We start from the raw sequence: 19,966 nt of genomic DNA, 5'->3' as shown, positions 1-19,966 counted from the left end.
AGGAGGACGGAGCTGCGACACTGATGTCTGACACCAAAGACGCAGAAGGCAGATAATGGCGTTCGTGAAGAAAATGTCCGGTTTTATAATGCAGGGACATGTGACATGCAGATCCTATCACACATGCCGTTGCTTCTCTGGCTCAAAGTCCACTTAGGTGTGTGTGTGTGTCTGTGATTGGTTGACATGCTGGCCCGCCCCACAAGACGCGCGCGCTTAGGGAAGGAAGACAAGAAAAAAAAAAAAAAAATGGCGATCGCCATTATAGAAACAGCAGTGATCTGAAGGCGCTGTTCACGCACACTATACACTGAAATGTGATAATAGTTTGATTCACAGAGTGACTTACACTATTACAGCAGAAACCAAGCTAGGATTTAGCTGTTTTTTGGCTGCTAGAACCGTTCTCGAACGTTTCTAGAACTATCGAGCTTTTGAAAAAAGCTCGAGTTCTAGTTCGATCTAGAACATGCCCCAAAATCACTCGAGCCGCGAACTGGAGAACCACGAACCACGAACCGCGCTCAACTCTAGTACCAACGCTGCATACACAGAACCTTTCATAAGTTCCGTTGCTGCACTGTTCTGTTTACAGTTGGCCTGCTGGTAGCCCAGCTTTCTTTTTAGCCACAAAAGAATGTAGTATACTGCTCTGCCTACTGAGATATTGAACTTCACAGCAATATGTCTTCTTCCTCAAATCACCTGACATGTTGCTGCCATTTCTGCTGTGTGGAGACGTTCAGCTCCGCTCCGCTCTGCAGTTCCTCCCCTCACTGCACATGAGGGGGGATATTTCTTTGAATCGAGCCCTGTCTGCAAGGGATTTTCAGATCCCACATTGATGGCTCCCAACAAGTCTCCCCTAAATCTAACCCTAAATCATATAAGAGACAACACATAACCTCTTTAAAAATGTCTCACACACCCCATTAACACACATCTGAACACTACTTTTTATTAACACCATTTTCAGCATCATTTGACCCCCTCCCATGATTAAAAATTTCCAGGAACCCATAACGCTTACAGGCTTTACTCATTCCTCTATGGCAGGGAATCTACTTTCTGACAAGTGGTCCTGGTAGGCACCATCAACATCTGTGAGTAGGGTGAGAAATGCATGGGGGCAAATGGTGAAAGGCACCAATTAGGGAGGATGGGGGAAAGCATAACTGCCTGTAAGTAAGGGGTGTGATTGCTGCTCTGCCTACAAACATAATAGCATATTACAGTATTGTAGAAATGTTTGGTAATAAAGTTTGACGGCACTGAATAATTTTCTTCTTTTAGCAGTTATATAAAAATGGACCCGTAGGTGGTGCTAAAACTCTGCTTTTAATATGTACTGTATGCACTGTATATAACATTAATTCTATCATTATTTCCTACTTTCCTACATTATTTTCTACTAACAATAGTGTGTAATTCATGCTACATATAGTTAACTAATTTAGTAAGTTTATTAATTTAAAATTAGGTGAAACTAATATATTGTTCTTTTTTAAAAGTTTGCAAGACATATTAAGAAATCTGAAGGTCAAAAAACTCCAAGGGTTGAACTTCAAATATCGATATATGGTGTGAAAATTCTTGAGCCAAAAACAAAGGTAGGCACATTGTAAAAATCATATACAGTCATATGAAAAAGTTTGGGCACCCCTATTAATGTTAACCTTTTTTCTTTAAAGTGGAGAGGGAGAAGGGGTTAAACCCACGCAATCCGCCAGTAATGCAGAAGGAGATGTTTATAAATTAAAAAATCTTTTATTCCATGGGTCAGAAAAGATTGTTTAATTTATCAACATCTCCTTCTGCATTACTGGCGGATTGCGCGGGTTTAACCCCTTCTCCCTCTCCACTTTGAAGTCTGAAACACGTGGGGCCGCAGCAGCCGCCATTATCTCATGCTATCTGTGGTGGTTGTGACCTCTCACAACCTCAATCGGTGAGTGCATTTACCATATGCTAACCGTGTGTTTAATCTGGTAAAACCCTATCAGCGCTTCTCTTTTCTAGCTTTTATAAACTTTTTTCTTTATAACAATTTGGGTTTTTGAAACAGCTATTTCAGTTTCATATATCTAATAACTGATGGACTCAGTAATATTTCTGGATTGAAATGAGGTTTATTGTACTAACAGAAAATGTGCAATCCACATTTAAACAAAATTTGACCGGTGCAAAAGTATGGGCACCCTTATCAATTTCTTGATTTGAACACTCCTAACTACTTTTTACTGGCTTACTAAAGCACTAAATTGGTTTTGTAACCTCATTGAGCTTTGAACTTCATAGGCAGGTGTATCCAATCATGAGAAAAGGTATTTAAGGTGGCCACTTGCAAGTTGTTCTTCTATGAAGAGTGGCATCATGAGCTCCTCAAAACAACTCTCAAATTATTTCAAAACAAAGATTATTCAACATAGTTGTTCAGGGGAAGGATACAAAAAGTTGTCTCAGAGATTTAAACTGTCATTTTCCACTGTGAGGAACATAGTAAGGAAATGGAAGAACACAGGTACAGTTCTTGTTAAGCCCAGAAGTGGCAGGCCAAGAAAAATATCAGAAATGCAGAGAAGAAGAATGGTGAGAACAGTCAAGGACAATAAACAGACCACCTCCAAAGACCTGCATCTTCATCTTGCTGTAGATGGTGTCAATGTGCATCGGTCAACAATACAGCGCACTTTGCACAAGGAGAAGCTGTATGGGAGAGTGATGTGAAAGAAGCCGTTTCTGCAAGCACGCCACAAACAGAGTCGCCTGAGGTATGCAAAAGCACATTTGGACAAGCCAGTTACATTTTGGAAGAAGGCCCTATGGACTGATGAAACAAAGATTGAGTTGTTTGGTCATACAAAAAGGCATTATGCATGGAAGCAAAAAAACACGGCATTCCAAGAAAAGCACTTGCTACCCACAGTAAAATTTGGTGGAGGTTTCATCATGCTTTGGGGCTTTGTGGCCAATGCCGGCATTGGGAATCTTGTTAAAGTTGAGGGTCGTAGGGATTCAACTCAGTATCAGCAGATTCTTGACAATAATGTGCAAGAATCAGTGATGAAGTTGAAGTTACGCAGGGGATGGATATTTCAGCAAGACAATGATCCAAAACACCGCTCCAAATCTACTCAGGCATTCATGCAGGGGAACAATTGCAATGTTCTGGAATGGCCATCCCAGTCCCCAGACCTGAATATCATTGAACATCTGTGGGATGATTTGAAGCATGCTGTCCAGGCTCGGCGACCATCAAACTTAACTGAACTGGAATTGTTTTGTAAACAGGAATAGTCAAATATACCTTCATCCAGAATCCAGGAACTCATTAAAAGCTACAAGAAGCGACTAGAGGCTGTTATTTTTGCAAAAGGAGGATCTACAAAATATTAATGTCACTTTTATGCTGAGGTGCCCATACTTTTGCACCGGTCAAATTTTATTTAAATGCAGATTGCACATTTTCTGTTAGTACAATAAATCTCATTTCAATCCAGAAATATTACTGAGTCCATCAGTTATTAGATATATGAAACTGAAATAGCTGTTGCAAAAACCCAAATTGATGCAAAGAAAAAAGGTTAACATTAATAGGGGTACCCAAACTTTTTCATATGACTGTAATTTGTCATTATATTGTCAAAATGTTTCTCTGTGTTTATGTTTTTATATACTGTGGTCCCAGGTTGAATGACATTCTGCACAGAAGGCAGGGTGGTCCTCAAGCAGGACATGAACCTCAGTGTAGGGAAAAAAAGGGCTCGTAAGGTCACACGGGATCCTTTTTTATTGCTAAGATCACACAGGATCCTTTTTTCCATTGCTAAGATATGCCGTCCCCTTCAGATCAGCTGTGGTTTGCCTGCCTGGACCTACCCATGCTTGGTGCTGTGGCCCCTTCATTTGCACCCTGCAGCGGGGTGATACTGACACCCGGCCTGTGGAGGAAACTGCAGCTCATTCCAATTCATTTGATGCTAAGCAACAGAATTCTCCAATGTATTAAACCTAAAAAACAATATATGTTGTGATTTTTACATTTCAAATCTATTTGAGAATTGTTTCACGCTGCGGAAATATGCGAGTGACTGTTTTCCAGATAAGAGGTAGCATTGGAAAAATGTGTGCAGCATACTCAATGACCAATGTGTCATGACATTTCTATATATAGTATAGGAATGAATATAAAAAATAAACTTTCATCATGATTCTGAAACAAAACAATTTTGTAGTAGTCTAGCCAAGAACGGGTAATTTCTGGGGAAAAGTTAAGGGTGAGCAAATGGGTAAATCTTAAAAGGTTTTCCCATCAGGGGAAGCTATCCCCCAACAAAAGGAAAAAGGAATGAAATCATTGTGCGTCATCATTTGATTGTATGTAATGACATTTGAGTCCTATGGTGCAGGATTCAACCATTTTGGCCGCATTTTATATTCTCTCTTGTAAACATTCCAACTTAAATAAAGTATAAAGACAAAAATGATATAATAAAGTCCGCCCTGGGGACTGTTTACTTGTAAGTCATTATTTGGACGGAGTTCAGACATCAGAACTTAATTACAGTGGTATTTTCTGTACTAAACTTTCCAGTGCTGCTTAAAGGGAATCTATCATCAGAAAATGACATGTTGTTTAAAGGAATGCTAAACATAGAAATGGATGATAAAAGTGAACAAAAACTTTCTGAAACAAATAGTCTTGGAGGATTCTAGCACAGAACACAGGGCTGAATTCCAGCTGACATTTTCTATTTTAGGCCAGAGATTGAATGAGAGCATAAGGGGCACTTTGCACGCTGCGACATCGCAGGCCGATGTTGCGATGCCGAGCGCGATAGTCTCCGCCCCCGTCGCAGCGGCGATATCCTTGTGATAACTGCCGTTGCGAACATTATCGCTACGGCAGCTTCACATGGACTCACCTGTCCTGCGACCGTCGCTCTGGCCGGCGACCCGCCTCCTTATTAAGGGGGCGGGTCATATGGCGTCACTGCGATGTCACACGGCAGGCAGCCAATAGGAGTGGAGGGGCGGAGATGAGCGGGATGTAAACATCCCGCCCACCTTCTTCCTTCCGCATATCCTACGGAAGCCGCAGTGACGCCGGTAGGAGATGTTCCTCGCTCCTGCGGCTTCACACACAGCGAAGTGTGCTGCCGCAGGAACGAGGAACAACATCGGACCGTCGCATCAGCGTAATCATGGATTACGCCGACGCTGCACCGATGATGCGATTACGACGCTTTTGCGCTCGTTAATCGTATCATCTAGGCTTTACACACTACGATGTCGCATGCAATGTCGGAAGTACGTCATTTTCAATTTGACCCCACCGACATCGCACCTGCGATGTCGTAGTGTGCATAGCCCGCCTAAGTCTTAGGAAAGAGGCAGAGCTTCTCAACTTGGCAAGTTATCACCTATCCACATCATAAATGAAAATGTGCTGTTCAGGGGTTCCACTACTGGGACTCCCACCAATTCCCTGTTGTGATAACACACTCGGGGACCGCCTTTGCTGGGTTTAATGGGCACGAAGGTTCGGTATTCACATTAGGCAGACAGCTGAATTCCAGGTCTAACTGACGCTTGGTCAGGTTTATTGCAGTGAAGCAGAAACAAAAAAACACCAACAAAATAAATCCTTGCCTGTCCAGCGCTAACTATACAGGATGATATCCTAACTACAGACTCCCTTCCAGCTAAACCATACAAACATCGAGCACTGCCCCCACTCACAAGTGTCTCCTACACAGACAGGCTTTCTGTGTTCCCAGAAGGAGACCCTCCCCCAACTTTCCAGCCTCCTTTTACATCCGTCCTTCAGCTCCCATTAATCCATAGGTAGCCAGGTGATCCCGACCAGGCGAGGTCACATAGGACTGATACTGGGGCGAGATAAACGTGCCCCCATCCACTTATCCCACATGAGTCTCACACTGTGTAAACAGAAAGGTGGTCATTGCCTCAGGTTTTCAAGAGATAGCTTAGGGTGGTGGTCTAGTGATGGAGACACCAGCAACCACCAAGTTATCACATATCCACCACATAGGTGAAAATGTGCTGTTTAGGGGCTAAATCACTGAGACTTCCACCAATTCCCTGTATAAACAGAGTGGTGGTCATAGAATATAGGATTTCCAGAAATAGCTTAGGGTGCTGGTCTAGTGATGGAGATGCCACAAAGTTATCACATATCCACCACATAGTTGAAAATGTGCAGCTAAGAGGCTCCACCACTGGGACTCCCACCAATTCCCTGCGTAAATAGAGTGGTGGTCATTACCTATGTGATTTACAGAGATAGCTTGGGGTGGGGTCTTAGCGATGGGGATGCCAGCAATCACCAGATTGTAACCTATCTTGTGATAGGTTACTAACCTGCCAAGTTAAGAATAATGCTCCATTACACCAATTACACTACCACCCTCTGTTACTCTTCCCTCTTTTGAGGTGCACTCCGTACGCATCTACGCCCCCTCCAACCTTCAACTGGCTGTCATTTACCACCTTCCAGGGCCAGCCACTGCCTTTTTTGACTATTTCACCACCTTGCTACTATACTTCCTTTCCACCGACATCCCCACCATCATCATGGGTGATTTCAATATCCCCATTAACACTTTCCATTCATCTGTCTCCAAACTTTTAACACTCGCTTCCTCCTTCGGCTTCACCCAATGGTCTTCTGCAGCTACTCACAAAGATGGCCACACGCTGGACCTCATCTTCACTCGCCTCTGTTCCCTATCTAACATCTCTAACTCACCTCTCCCCCGTCTGACCACAACCTACTCACATTCTCTTCCCTCTCTTCTCCAAGTACGCAACCCCCCCTCCAGAAACTTTCACACCCTCGCAGAAATATCAAACACCTTGATTTACACGCACTTTCTCAGTCCCTTCTCCCTCTCACAGACATTGCATTTCTACACTATGCAGATGCTGCTGCAACTTTATACAACACTACAATCTCTGCAGCTCTCGAATTAGCAGCCCCCCTCACACACACCAAAACCCGACCAATCAACAGGCAACCCTAGCACACGAGGCAGACTAAAGAACTAAGACGGGCTTCCAGAATTGCTGAGCGCAGATGGAAGAGGTCTCATTACACTGAGCACTTCATTGCATATAAAGAGTCCCTGACCACTTTCAAGTCCACACTCACTGCTGCAAAAAAAAGCTATTTCTCATCCCTCATATCCTCTCTCTCACAACCCTAAACAGCTATTCAACACTTTCAATTCTCTCCTCCGTCCTCCAGCACTACCTCCCTCTCCTCTCATCTCAGCTGAAGACTTTGCCTCTTTCATCAAGCAGAAGATTGACAACATCAGAGCAAGCTTTGGCCCACAATCACCACAGCCCCTCATCATAGCTACTCAGCCCTCTTCCTACAAATCCAGCTTCTCCACCATGACAGAAAACTATCTTTCCACTCTACTCTCAAGATCACATCTAACCACCTGTGCACTTGACCTGCTCCCATCGCACCTTATCCCCAACATCACCGCAGTCCTCATCCCAGCCCTAACCCATCTCTTCAACCTATCACTAACAACTGGTGTATTTCCTTCATGCTTTAAACATGCCTCTATTATACCCATCCTCAAAAAGCCCTCCCTTGACCCTTCCTCTGTGTCAAATTATCGCCCCATATCCCTTCTCCCCTAGGCCTCAAAACTACTGGAACTTCTTGAACTGTCCTCGTACCTCTCATCCTGCTCCCTCTTTGACCAGCTGCAATCTGGCTTCCGACCACATCACTCTACTGAAACTGCCCTAACCAAAGTCACCTATGATCTACTAACCGCCAAAGCCAAGCGACACTTCTCTATCCTCCTCCTCCTGGACCTGTCCTCTGCCTTCGACACAGTAGATAATTCCCTCCTACTACACATCCTCTCATCTCTTGGCATCACAGACATGGCCCTATCTTGGATCTTCTCATACCTAACCGACCGAACTTTCAGCGTTTCCCACTCTCACACCACCTCCTCATCTCGCCCCCTATCTGTCGGTGTCCCCCAGGGCTCAGTTCTTGGACCCCTGCTGTTCTCCATCTACACCTTTGGCCTGGGACAGCTCATAGAGTCCCACGGCTTCCAGTATCATCTCTATGCCGATGACACACAGATCTAGCTCTCTGGACCTGACATTACCTCTCTACTAACCAAAATACCACAATGCGTGTCTGCTATTTTATCCTTCTCTGCGCGATTCCTAAAACTTAACATGGACAAAACAGAGTTTATTGTCTTTCCTCCTCCTCACTCATCTCCTCCAACAAGCCTTTCCATCAAACTTGATGGTTGCTCACTCTCCCCAGTCTCACAAGCTCATTGCCTTGGAGTAACCCTCGACTCTGCTCTATCCTTCAAGCCAGACATCAAAGCCCTCTTCACCTCATGCAGACTACAACTCAAAAATATCTCCCGGATCCGTGCTTTCCTTAACCAAGAATCAGCAAAAACATTAGTGCATGCCCTCATCATCTCCTGCCTCGACTACTGCAACCTCCTGCTCTCTGGCCTCCCTTCCAACACTCTTGCACCCCTCCAATCTATCCTCAACTCTACGGCCCGCTTAATCCACCTCTCCCCTCGCTACTCCCCAGCCTCACCACTCTGCCAATCCCTTCACTGGCTTCCCATCACCCAACGACTCCAGTTCAAAACATTAACCATGACATACAAAGCCATGCACAACCTGTCTCCTCGTTACATCTGTGACCTAGCCTCCCAGTACCTACCTGCATGCAACCTCAGATCCTCACAAGATCTCCTTCTCTACTCCTCTCTTATCTCCTCTTCCCACAATCGCGTACAAGATTTCTCCCGTGCCTCCCCCATACTCTGGAACACTCTACCTCAGCATATCAGACTCTCCTCTACCGTGGAAAGCTTCAAGAGGAACCTCAAGACCCACCGCTTCCAACAAACCTACAATAGCCCTCAGTCCAGTAGACCACTGCGCAACCAGCTCTGTCCTCACCTATTGTACTATAACCCATTCCCTGTAGACTGTGAGCCCTCGCGGGCAGGTTCCTCTCTCCTCCTATACCAGTCTGTTTTGTACTGTTAATGATTGTTGTACTTATACCCTCTTTCACTTGTAAAGTGCCATGGAATTAATGGCGCAATAATAATAATAATAATAATAAGAATAAGAATAATAAATATTAATTTTTTAATAGCTAGACAGAAAAGGGAGGAGGTTACCTGGAACATGTACAAAAAATGTCTTAACACTGTATTTATTGGTTTTAATTGTCAGTACAATGAAAAAGATTAAGAACAGAATTGCTGGATTCATTTTTCCATTGTGGAAATACAGAGCACTATAATTTCTTGTACCTACTGTGTTACTCTTTATCATTGGGCTGAGCATTTTATTTTGTTTAGCTCAATTGCCGTGTACTTTTTTCTCCCTATGACTCTGTGAAATCAGAAAAAGGTAGATGCCCACAGTTCACTCCTAATGTAAAAAAAGATGCAAATCAAAAAAGTCCGTGGAGCCTCTGTTAGGAGTCTCAACACAGAAATTAGGCAGATATCCCTCCGGGAAGGACCTAGCCAAGGAGTGGCTCTTTTTAGGAAACCACCATAACCACCATATGAAGTGGCCCTTTTAGTCAATATCTAACTCTTTGATAAGTTTAAAGATATGACAAGGGAAATACTAAGGCCAGGTATCCATCCAAAGACAGCTGTTTCAGGGTATTGCCCCTCATCAGTGTGGAGTAGAATTCTGGCCAGGTGGGAGCAATGCCTAGTAGACCAACAAGACAAAACAATCACTGATCTCGGGGAGACCAGCCAGAGAAAACACTGCCAGCAGCCAACGAGGGCGCTCAATACAGTGAAATCCTAGGTGCATTGCCCCCTGGGAAATATGCAAATCAAAAAAGTCCGAGAGTTAGATATTGACTAAAATTGCCACTTCATATGGTGGTTATGGTGGTTTCCTAAAAAGAGCTACTCCTTGGCTAGGTACTTCCCGGAGGGATATCTTGCTAGTTTTTGTGTTGAGACTCCTAACAGAGGCTCCACGGACTTTTTTGATTTGCATATTTCCCAGGGGGCAATGCACCTAGAATTTCATTGTTTTGAGCACCCTCGTTGGCTGCCGGCAGTGTTTTCTCTGGCTGGTCTCCCCGAGGTCAGTGATTGTTTTGTCTTGTTGGTCTACTAGGCATTGCTCCTACCTGGCCAGAATCCTACTTCACACTGATGAGGGGCAATACCCCGAAACAGCTGTCTGTGGATGGATACCTGTCCTTTGTATTTGCCTTGTCATATCTTTAAACTTGTCAAAGAGTTACCATATTTTTCGCTTTATAAGATGCACCGAATTATAAGATGCACCCCAAATTTAGACATAAAAAAAAGGTAAAAAAAAGAAAAATGGGGTCCGTCTTATACTCCGGTGTTCTCTTACCTTAGGGTGGCAGCAGTGGTGGTGAAGCGAGGTCACAGGAGGCACAGGTTGTGCTGGCAGGCGCGGCGGGTCAGTGGCAGCGGGTCCGTGGTTGCAGGAGCCACGGGGTCCGTGGTGGCGGCAGCAGCGGCGGCAGGTGAGTCGTGCAGCAGGTCGGTGCAGTGAGTGTTCCAGTGTCTGCGGTCCCGGTTCAAATGATGGCTCAGTGGTAGCAGCAGCGGTGACGGCTCAGTGGTGGCAGCGGCGGTGACGGCTCAGTAGTGGCAGCGGCAGTAAAGGCTCAGTAGTGGCAGCGGCGGTGACAGCTCAGTGGTGGCAGTGGCGGTGACGGCTCAGTGGTGGAAGCGGCAGTGACTGCTCAGTGGTGGCAGCGGCGGTGACGACTCAGTGGTGGCAGCGGCGGTGACGGCTCAGTGGTGGCAGCGGCGGTGACGGCTCAGTGGTGGAGCAGACCGATGCCGTGTTTTCCGAGTGTGTCCGCGGTTCCGATTAAAGTGATGTCGCTCGGAGCGGTGCATGCGTACATGGAGCTCTCATCCAAGGGCTCAATCTGCACACGCGCTGACTCCCAGAGCAGCGCGTGCGCAGATGGAGCTCTCATCCAAGAGCTCCATCTGCGCACGTGCCCGCTCCTGCTGCCATCATTTGAAAGTGGGACCGCGGACAAACTGGGTAACTTGCTGCACAGCCGCCCGCCCCGCACGCACACCCTGCATGCAAGCGGCCGGGTACCTATGCTTGCGTGCGGGCGGCAGCCAGGTGCCTGTGTGAGGGTGGCAGCCGTCTGCCGCCCGCACAGGCACCCGACCGCCGGCCGCACACAGCGCCCGGCCGCACACAGTGCCGGCTGCCGGCCGCACACAGCGCCAGGCCGCACACAGCGCCCGGCTGCCGGCCGCACACAGCGCCCGGCCGCACACAGCGCTCGGCCGCCGGCCGCTCACAGCCACGGGTACCCGGCCGCGCACAGCGCCCGGCCGCTGGCCGACACAGCACCCGGCCGCCGGCCGCACACAGCCACGGGTACCCGGCTGCCACTGCACGCAAGCACAGGTACCCGGCCGCTTGAACACAGGCACCCGGCTGCCGCACAGACAGGACCCCCAGGTATCGCTATATTCGGCTTATAAGACGCACTCCCCATTTTCCTCCCAAATCTTTGGGAGGAAAAGTGCATCTTATAAAGCGAAAAATACGGTAGATATTGACTAAAAGGGCCGCTTCATATGGTGGTTATGGTGGTTTCCTAAAAAGAGCCACTCCTTGGCTAGGTCCTTCCCGGAGGGATATCTGGCTAGTTTCTGTGTTGAGACTCCGAACAGAGGCTCCACAGACTTTTTTGATTTGCATATTTCCCAGGGAGAAATGAACATAGGATTTCACTGTATTGAGCGCCCTCGTTGGCTGCCAGCAGTGTTTTCTCTGGCTGGTCTCCCCGAGATCAGTGATTGTTTTGTCTTAATGTAAAAAAAGATGAAATACTTAAAAGGGTTGTCTTGTCCAGTCTGTACAGTTTGTCCAGGGTTGTCTAGGTTGTGCAGACTGCTGAATCCTGACAGTGTGTGGTGTGCACACTATTATAATTCCCCAATGTTGCTCGTGCAGGTGTCCTTTGCATTCTTGCAGGCATATGCCAAATAGTCTAATCCTTCTTGTCTCAATAGAAGAGAATTTAGAGAAACCAGACTAGACTAGTGGACATATCTATTCTTCTGAGATCTGGCAACTCTTTTAAGTTATCACACTCATGTCACAAATTTACATGAAATGAGTAAAATGACTTTTCCTTTTGTCCTAGCCATTATACTAATTAATCACTTAATGATGTTTCATAAGAATTCTAGTTTTCCCATGAAGAGCATGAGAAAAGGAAATGTGTAGATTGTCTTCTTCCTCCAACCTGTCTTAGAAAAATGAATAATGCAATCTGCCTGGTTTCTGGGGTCCATTATTATTATAAAGCAGCAGTTATGATAAGGTTGCACAATGTTGTCACTTTACAGTAGGTTTGTCCTCATATACACATGGCTGTGGAACTACTAATACGACTATTTAATGTTATATTTCTCTTTTATTGCATTGTGCAGAACAGGCGGGTAAGCAGAACTTACAATGGTTTAACACATGTCATTTCTTAGAAACTAAAGATGACATTGTGTTTGGTTTCTTTGTTGTATGCCAGCTTCATCAGTTGGGGCATGCAGAGTTTGCTTGATTTGTGCTGTGGGTTAAATACAAGACCTTGCAATGTTATTATGTGGGCATTTTGAAGGAGCTCCACAGACATTAGCACCACTATTTTTCTACCACAGCTATTTCATGGAATATTATTACAAGCATCTGTGAAATAAGGAAAAAGGAAACACACATGTAATGGCTTAAACTAGAAATGCACTCTTGATACACCACATTTACAGTATATGCAGAATTATAATACCAAAGACAGAAATTTTCCTTACTTTTTGATGGCCAGTCGAATGTTTCTTTCATTGCTAAAGCCCATTAGATTTTAGTGAGTCATTTTTTCCATATTTATGTTAACACAGTAATCCTCTGAGCCAGGACGACTTCCTTATTTATTTTTCACTTAAACAAGCAATGCAGATTGTTTTCTTAGGCTGAGACATGCTTAGTTTCACATATACACATTTTAGGAAAAACCGTATAAGTTATATTAAGTGTCATTAAAAGTTCAATGCATTTTACTTAGAAATTTCACAATGAATTGTCATTTGACTAGTTAACTAGTGTCACACACTGCATCTAAAGCATAAAATGGATACTAAGGAGAGCCTTGTGGCAATATCCTTACTGTCCTTACGCTACTAAGGCTTGATTTACACCAGCAGATAATCGTGTAAACGATGGAGGACGTGATCGTACCTCATAACTAGCAAACAACATCAGAGAAGTGTTTATACAGGACTAGAATAGTGAATAAAATGGCAGAATAGTGATTGTTACATTGTAGCATCATACATTGTGATCACACAGACAGATAATGTGAATTTGTGCTGCACGGTCAAATCTCATAAGGGGTAGTATTTATTTAGAACGCGTCAAATATTTTACAAACCTTTTCACGGCAGCAACTGTACAAAGGAAATGTAATGAATTTAACAAAGTAAAAACATTTTCAATAATCGCAAATATGTATTTGTTCTAATGCTCCAATTGTTACTGAACCATTTATTGCCGTGGAACACGATCAACCCTATTTAGGACTTCATTTTTTTCACCACTTCTTTTGTCAGTTAAATTGTTGAGAGAGCGAACAATCTCTCATTTATATTACACAATTTTCTAAAGATGAACAAGAATTTGTTTGTTGCTGTCATCAATTTCATTTTTGGACACTCCATGCAGCCACTCAATCCATTCACATTACCCAACTATCACTATAATCTGAAGGATTATCAGCCAATGCAAATGCAGTATAAGACACATACAGTAACTATATAACAATGGAAACACCACATAATATGTACACAAAGCATGGCGTTTTTTATGGACAGTTTTGCAGGGGGACAATGGTCTTTTTGCATTTTTGGAAAATACAGTTAAACTGTTTCTCCTCTTGTTTTCTTTGGTTCTCATAAACATTTTTTTTATGTAATTACTTTCTCGACTTGAAAAGAAAACATTTTTGTGAATTTTCATTAGTATAGATGAGTGTATTGAGGCACAATATTAAGGCAGAATAAACCATGTTATCTTTAATTAACTGAAGAAACTTTAATGTAGAACATTCATGTGTTAATGAGCTCATAGTAATTATGTGAGGACCAGATATGAAATGGTAGCTCATTTTACAGGATAGTAAGTACAAATAAAAAGATTGCACATAATTAAAGGTTCCCATATAAATTAGACTGAAGTTGATGAAAATGAAAATTTTAACCATACAAATTTCATCAGGTAACAACTAACAACAAACAGTTGTTCTAGTCGACCAAAACACATGGTCATCATCTGAAAAGAAGTCAGCAGCGCTTAACCATCTCATATGATAGTCTACGACAGATCAGTCCACAAATGACTGTGCCCACTACATTCTCAGAAAGATTGTTATTCCCCAGTGTAACAGCCAATATATACAAAATTGTTTGTTCTTCAGTTGTTCAAATGTCAACCTAATTCTGATTAATGCATATGGCTACGTTTAGATGCAGTATCATTTCACAGGCTTTAAATCTGAAGGTGGGCTTTCACATTATGTTAAAGGTTTTAGCCGACCAATCACACTCTTCATCTTCTGGGGCAAAATTTTGTATGTGAATTTTTCATCCAATAGTTAGCGGAAAGATCTTCTTATGACAGACATGGAAAGAATTATATGAAATATTTCCATGTAATGAAGTTATCTTTTATCTGATGTTTAGGCCTCAATTCATCAAAATGCACATTCCAGAAAAATGTCGTAAAACAATTTAAAAAGCAACAGTAGTTTTGCATCTTTTGGCATTTTCATGTCATTTTTTGCTATCTTCGCCAAAATAGGTAGAGCTGGATCAGACCAAAGGCAGTACGAGGCATGGCAACACCACTAGTCTAAACCATCAGGAGCTGTGTTTTTTTTTAGGTGGAATAAGATTTGTGGTGAGGCACACCCCTTTTTAACTCCTTCACCCCTGAGTCTGTTACACTTTCCTGACCAGCCCAAATTACACATTTCTGACCAGTGTCACTTTATGTGGTAATAACTCTTGAATGCTGCAATGTTTTTATGATTTGTGTTTATTTATGAAAATATAAAAAAAATTAACAAACAATGTCAAAGCTGCACAATTTTCAAAGTTTGAATGTTTATGCCCTTAAACCAGATAGCTATATCACACTAAATGATTACTTAAAAACATTTCCCACATGTCTGCTTTACATCAGTACCATTTTTGAAACAGATTTTTTTTGTTAGGAAGTTAGAACTAAATTTAATAAAAATATATTATTATTTTTTTTAGGGACCACATCATATTTGCAGAGACTTTAAGGGCACTGTATGGTAGAAAATACCCAAAAGTGCCACCATTCTAAAAACTGCACCCTTCAAATTGCTCAAAACCACACCTAAGAAGTTTATTAACCCTGTAGGTGTTTCACAGGAATTAAAGCAATATGGATGGAAAAAATGAAAATTTTACTTTTTCCCTCAAAAATATTGCTTTAACCCTAATTTTTTCATTTTTGCAAGGGTAAAAGGAGGAAAAGGACCATAATATTTGTTTAGCAATTTGTCCTGAGTACACCAATACTAAATATGTTTTGGAAAGTTTGGGCACATGCCAGGGCTCGGAAGAGAAGAGCGCTATTTGAATTTTAGAGCACAAAATTAGCTGGAATAGACAGAGGACAGCATGTCATGTTTTGAGAGCCTCTGATGTGCCCAAACACTGTAAGCCCTACAAAAATAATCCATTTTGGAAACCCTTAAGGAATTTATCTGCATGTGTGGTGAGCACTATGAACCCACAGGTGCTTTGCAGAATCTTATGTTGAGCCGTGAAAATTAAATACAATACATTTTCACCAAAAAAATGTTGCTTTAACCCTTGTTTTTAAATTTTGACAAAAATAACAGAAGGAAATGGACCATACAATTTGTTGTAACATTTTTCCTGAGGACAACAATGCCACATATGTGGTGGAAAACTAGTTCTTCGGGTTCACGGCAGGGCTCAGAATGGAAGGAGCGCTATTTGAATTTTGGAGAGTAAAATTGGTTGAAATAGCTAGAGGACACAATGTTGCATTTGAAGTGTTTAAACAGTGACCCCATTTTGGAAACTGCAATCCTACCAAAATTTATCTGGAATTTTCATGAGCACCATGATCCCCCAGGTGCTTCACAGAATTTTGTAATGTTAAGCCTTGAAAATGAAAAAATACAATTTTACCTCAAAAATGTTGCTATAACCCAAATTTTTTTCATTTTCACAAGGCTTCATACAATTTGTTGTGCAATTTCTACAGTACACCCTATATGTGGTGGAAAACTACTAGTTGGGCACACGGCAGGGCTCGGAAGGGAAGGAGCACTATTTAAATTTTTCAGCGGCATTTTGGCTGGAATAGGTTGCCGATGGCATATCACATTTGAAGATCTCCTGTCAAAACAGGAAAAACCCCCAGCTGAACTCATTCTGGAAGCTACACTTCACAAGAAATTCATCATGGATTGTAATGAGCAATTTTAACCCTCAGGTGATTCACAAGAATGTATAACTTTGGGCTGTAAAATGAAAAATTACCACTTTAAATTTTTAATTTTCAAAACAAGTAATAGGAGAAAACTGACCAAACAATTTGTTAGGCCTGTTTTACACATCAGTAAAAACCACAGACATTTGTCACTGATGTGTAAAAACCGCATATGTCCCTCCATGTGCCGTGATTCACAGCACACGTGGGTTGCCATATGCTATCCGTGATCCATCATCCGTGATAGCTCATGGAATTAAACTTACTTGTCCCAGCTCCTGCTGTTCGTGATGCTAAACTCTGCTGTGTTTCCTGTCGCAACTGACCCTGCTGCAGCTACTTCCGGGTTAGCTGCTCCATGCATAAATTAATATGCATGAAAATAAGTAGCCAGGCTGGAAGGAGGAAGCAGCTGAGGCCGGAGAAGGTGAGTATAAAAATCATTTTATTTCCAATGCATGTGTTTTTTTTTCTGGTATGTGTTTTACGGATTACACCATAGTATGGTCCGCGGGACATCAGTGATGCCAGAAAAAAAATAGACATGTCACCGTGCGGAGCACACAGACACGCATGTATGCCGCACGGAGACATGGTCAGTGAAAAATCACTAATGTGTACGCAGACCCATTGATTATAGTGGGTCTGCGAATATCCGTGATTCTGGCACATAAAAAGTGTCACATACGTACCAGAATCACTGATGTGTGAAACAGGCCTTACACAATTTCTCCTGAGTTCGCCAATACCCCATATGTGGTCAAAATTTACTTTTGAGGCACAGTACAAAACTCAGAAGGGAGGAGCACCTTATTCAAGTTCAGATTTAATTGGAATTGTGTTGTGGGTACCAGGTCACATTGGCAGAGGCCCTGACATGCTAGAGAAGCATCCCCCCCACCCATAAGTGACCACATTTTGCAAACTACACCCCTTTGACTTTTTTGTCAAAAGACAGTTTTTGCTACGTTTATTTATTTTTTTTTATAGTGTACACTCAATGGGTTCAGTGTGACAGTTTTATAGATCAGGTTGTTATGGTTGCAGTGATATCAAATATGTGTACTGTTTGGTTTATTTTTGTTTTTACATTAATATATTTATTGGTAAATATTTTTTCATTGTATGTTCTTTATTTTCATTGGTTTTTTTAATATAGTTTTTCCCTTTTTTACTTTGTTCGAGGATAGGACTATCTTTTATTAGTGTGATCGCTGGTATAATGTATTGCAATGCACAATATCTTGTATAATGTATTGCAATGTACATTAATAGAACACCTTTTAGTCCATGCTGTCGAAATGCTCTAACAGGACAACTAACCTGGAGGTCGTCATTTGACCTTTAGTTACTATAGCATTGACGTCATGGGGGTCCCGATCGGGTGGAAGAGGGAGTGGGATGTGTGGTTAATATGCAGGTTAATAGCATTCTGAACCTGAATGATGCTCGCACTGAGAGCCCCACTACTGAGAGCAAAGTAACTTTATTCTTTCTGGCTTTGTTTGGCTTCCAGTCATAGTGGTGACGCCATGTCAGCTTCAGTCACATCTTATTGTATTAGAACCAGCTGCATTAGACCCAGCTGTCAGTCAGTGCAGTGGTAGGAGGTACAGTTATAGCCGCCACTCATTATATACTGAACGGTGACTGAAACTGTGCCGGCCCTATGACTGAAAGACGAACGTTGCTGTGAGGAATAAAGGAAGCAATTGGGACTCTCAGTACGGGTACTGGATAGGTTCAGAACGCTATTAACCTGCAGATTAACCCCATATCTGCAGGTTAATAGCGTTTTTTTACATAACAGGTTCCCTTTAAAATTCAAATGTATGGATAATGAGTCTGCCGGCAATTTGTGAATAAGGGTGAGGTAATATCTGTATAAGTTTGGAGAGTGGAATCCTAAAAAAACATTATTGCTGGGTCTTAGGCACAAGTTATATGAATATTTCTGAACTCCATAATTCTAGTGTTCCTTAAACAATAAATATTGAAACTCAGACAGATCTTGATAATGTTCCAGTTGTCTAGACTTCATCTTTGATATTCTTTCACAAACTTACCCATAGTCTCTGGCTTTTATCCAACATGCTGAAAATCTCCCACTCCTGCCAATGACCTACATCTACAGAATAATGTTCCATCATTATCATTTTTCATTCCAGTCTCTGACTTCCCTCATGTCACATTGCAGTACTTTGCTTCAAATTGTAATAAAACAGTTTTGCACATGTCTTAAAAGGATTTTTTCACCAGGTTTTTACTGCTCCATTTGAAGAATGATGTAAGGGTAGAGACCCTAATACCACCAATGTATCACTTATTGGGCTACTTGCTGCAGTTTTGATCAGCACTGTTTTATCTACTACAGATCAATCGCTCTCTGAATGCTGAGCTCTTATTACTGTGACGCCCTTGCCGGTCCAGGTAATCACAGATAGGGCCCCGCACTACACCAGTCCCCTAACAAGGTGACAGCAGCCAAACACTTAAAACCCTAGTCACCCCCCCAGAGCTTGATGGACACACCAGGTGGCAGAGCCAGGCGGTTGGTCACGCCCACCGAGGAGTCTCAGACAGCCTGGGGCGGGAAAGTTTAGTTGAGTCCTGAAGTTCACGTCTGGAGGTCAGGCGTGTGTGTCAGGCCTAAATACAAACTGAACCGGTGCCAGGGTAGGAGCCCTGGTACTGCTGGCTAGGAGGCAGACAGAGGCCTCTGTCTGCAGGAGCCGTGAACATGGCTCGGTGGAACCGAGGTGGACCGGGACAGGGTAGTGGCCCACCGGTACTGACCCGGGGAACCGACTCAGAAACCGGAGCACAAAGGGGGTTCTCAGACCCTGAAGCTAGGTCCAGAAGCTACTGGGGGCGAGCTAATTAACTGATTGCGGCCAGGACCATAGGTCCTGTCCCACCTAAAGTCCCGACTGAAGGCAACAGCCCAACGAGGGGGATAGAAAGCCACCGCCACGGCAGAGAGATCCCATGGGCCAGTGTCTGCGGGAAAAAGGCTCCTCAGGTGACCACAAGCCGGGGAGTGGACTTCTGAAGTTGCAAGCGCAGGTAGTCCACCATCACACAACAGGTGCGGGAGAAAGACAGAGACCACCAACCGGGTGGGGGACCAGACTGCAGCCGGCTGCGGGCACCGACCACCATCACCTTGGTTTACCAGAGACTCATGTGTTTACTAATAGTCAGTACATCAGTGCCCTCCGGCCGCCCATCTCTCTGCAATGCCCAACTCTCCCAACAGGTCCCGGGGCCACCATCCCTACCCACGAAGGGGTTAACAACTTGCTGCGCAACATCTCCCCTG

The 19,966-nt window shown here is 43.4% G+C and overlaps 1 protein-coding gene across 8 annotated transcripts in view; it reads left to right on the top strand.

Moving 5' to 3' along the window:
- Window positions 1-19,966, top strand: part of GULP1 (GULP PTB domain containing engulfment adaptor 1) — a 2,424,202-nt gene that overhangs the window by 1,630,929 nt on the left and 773,307 nt on the right. For all 8 annotated transcript variants that reach the window (XM_075317776.1, XM_075317775.1, XM_075317777.1 and 5 more), the window contains one exon: window positions 1,512-1,610. In XM_075317776.1, coding sequence (XP_075173891.1) covers window positions 1,512-1,610 — 99 coding nt within the window. The remainder of the gene's footprint in view (window positions 1-1,511; window positions 1,611-19,966) is intronic.

This window comes from Anomaloglossus baeobatrachus, chromosome 7, assembly GCF_048569485.1.
Source record: "Anomaloglossus baeobatrachus isolate aAnoBae1 chromosome 7, aAnoBae1.hap1, whole genome shotgun sequence".
Taxonomy (NCBI): domain Eukaryota; kingdom Metazoa; phylum Chordata; class Amphibia; order Anura; family Aromobatidae; genus Anomaloglossus; species Anomaloglossus baeobatrachus.
This window is presented reverse-complemented; position numbering and strand designations above follow the sequence as displayed.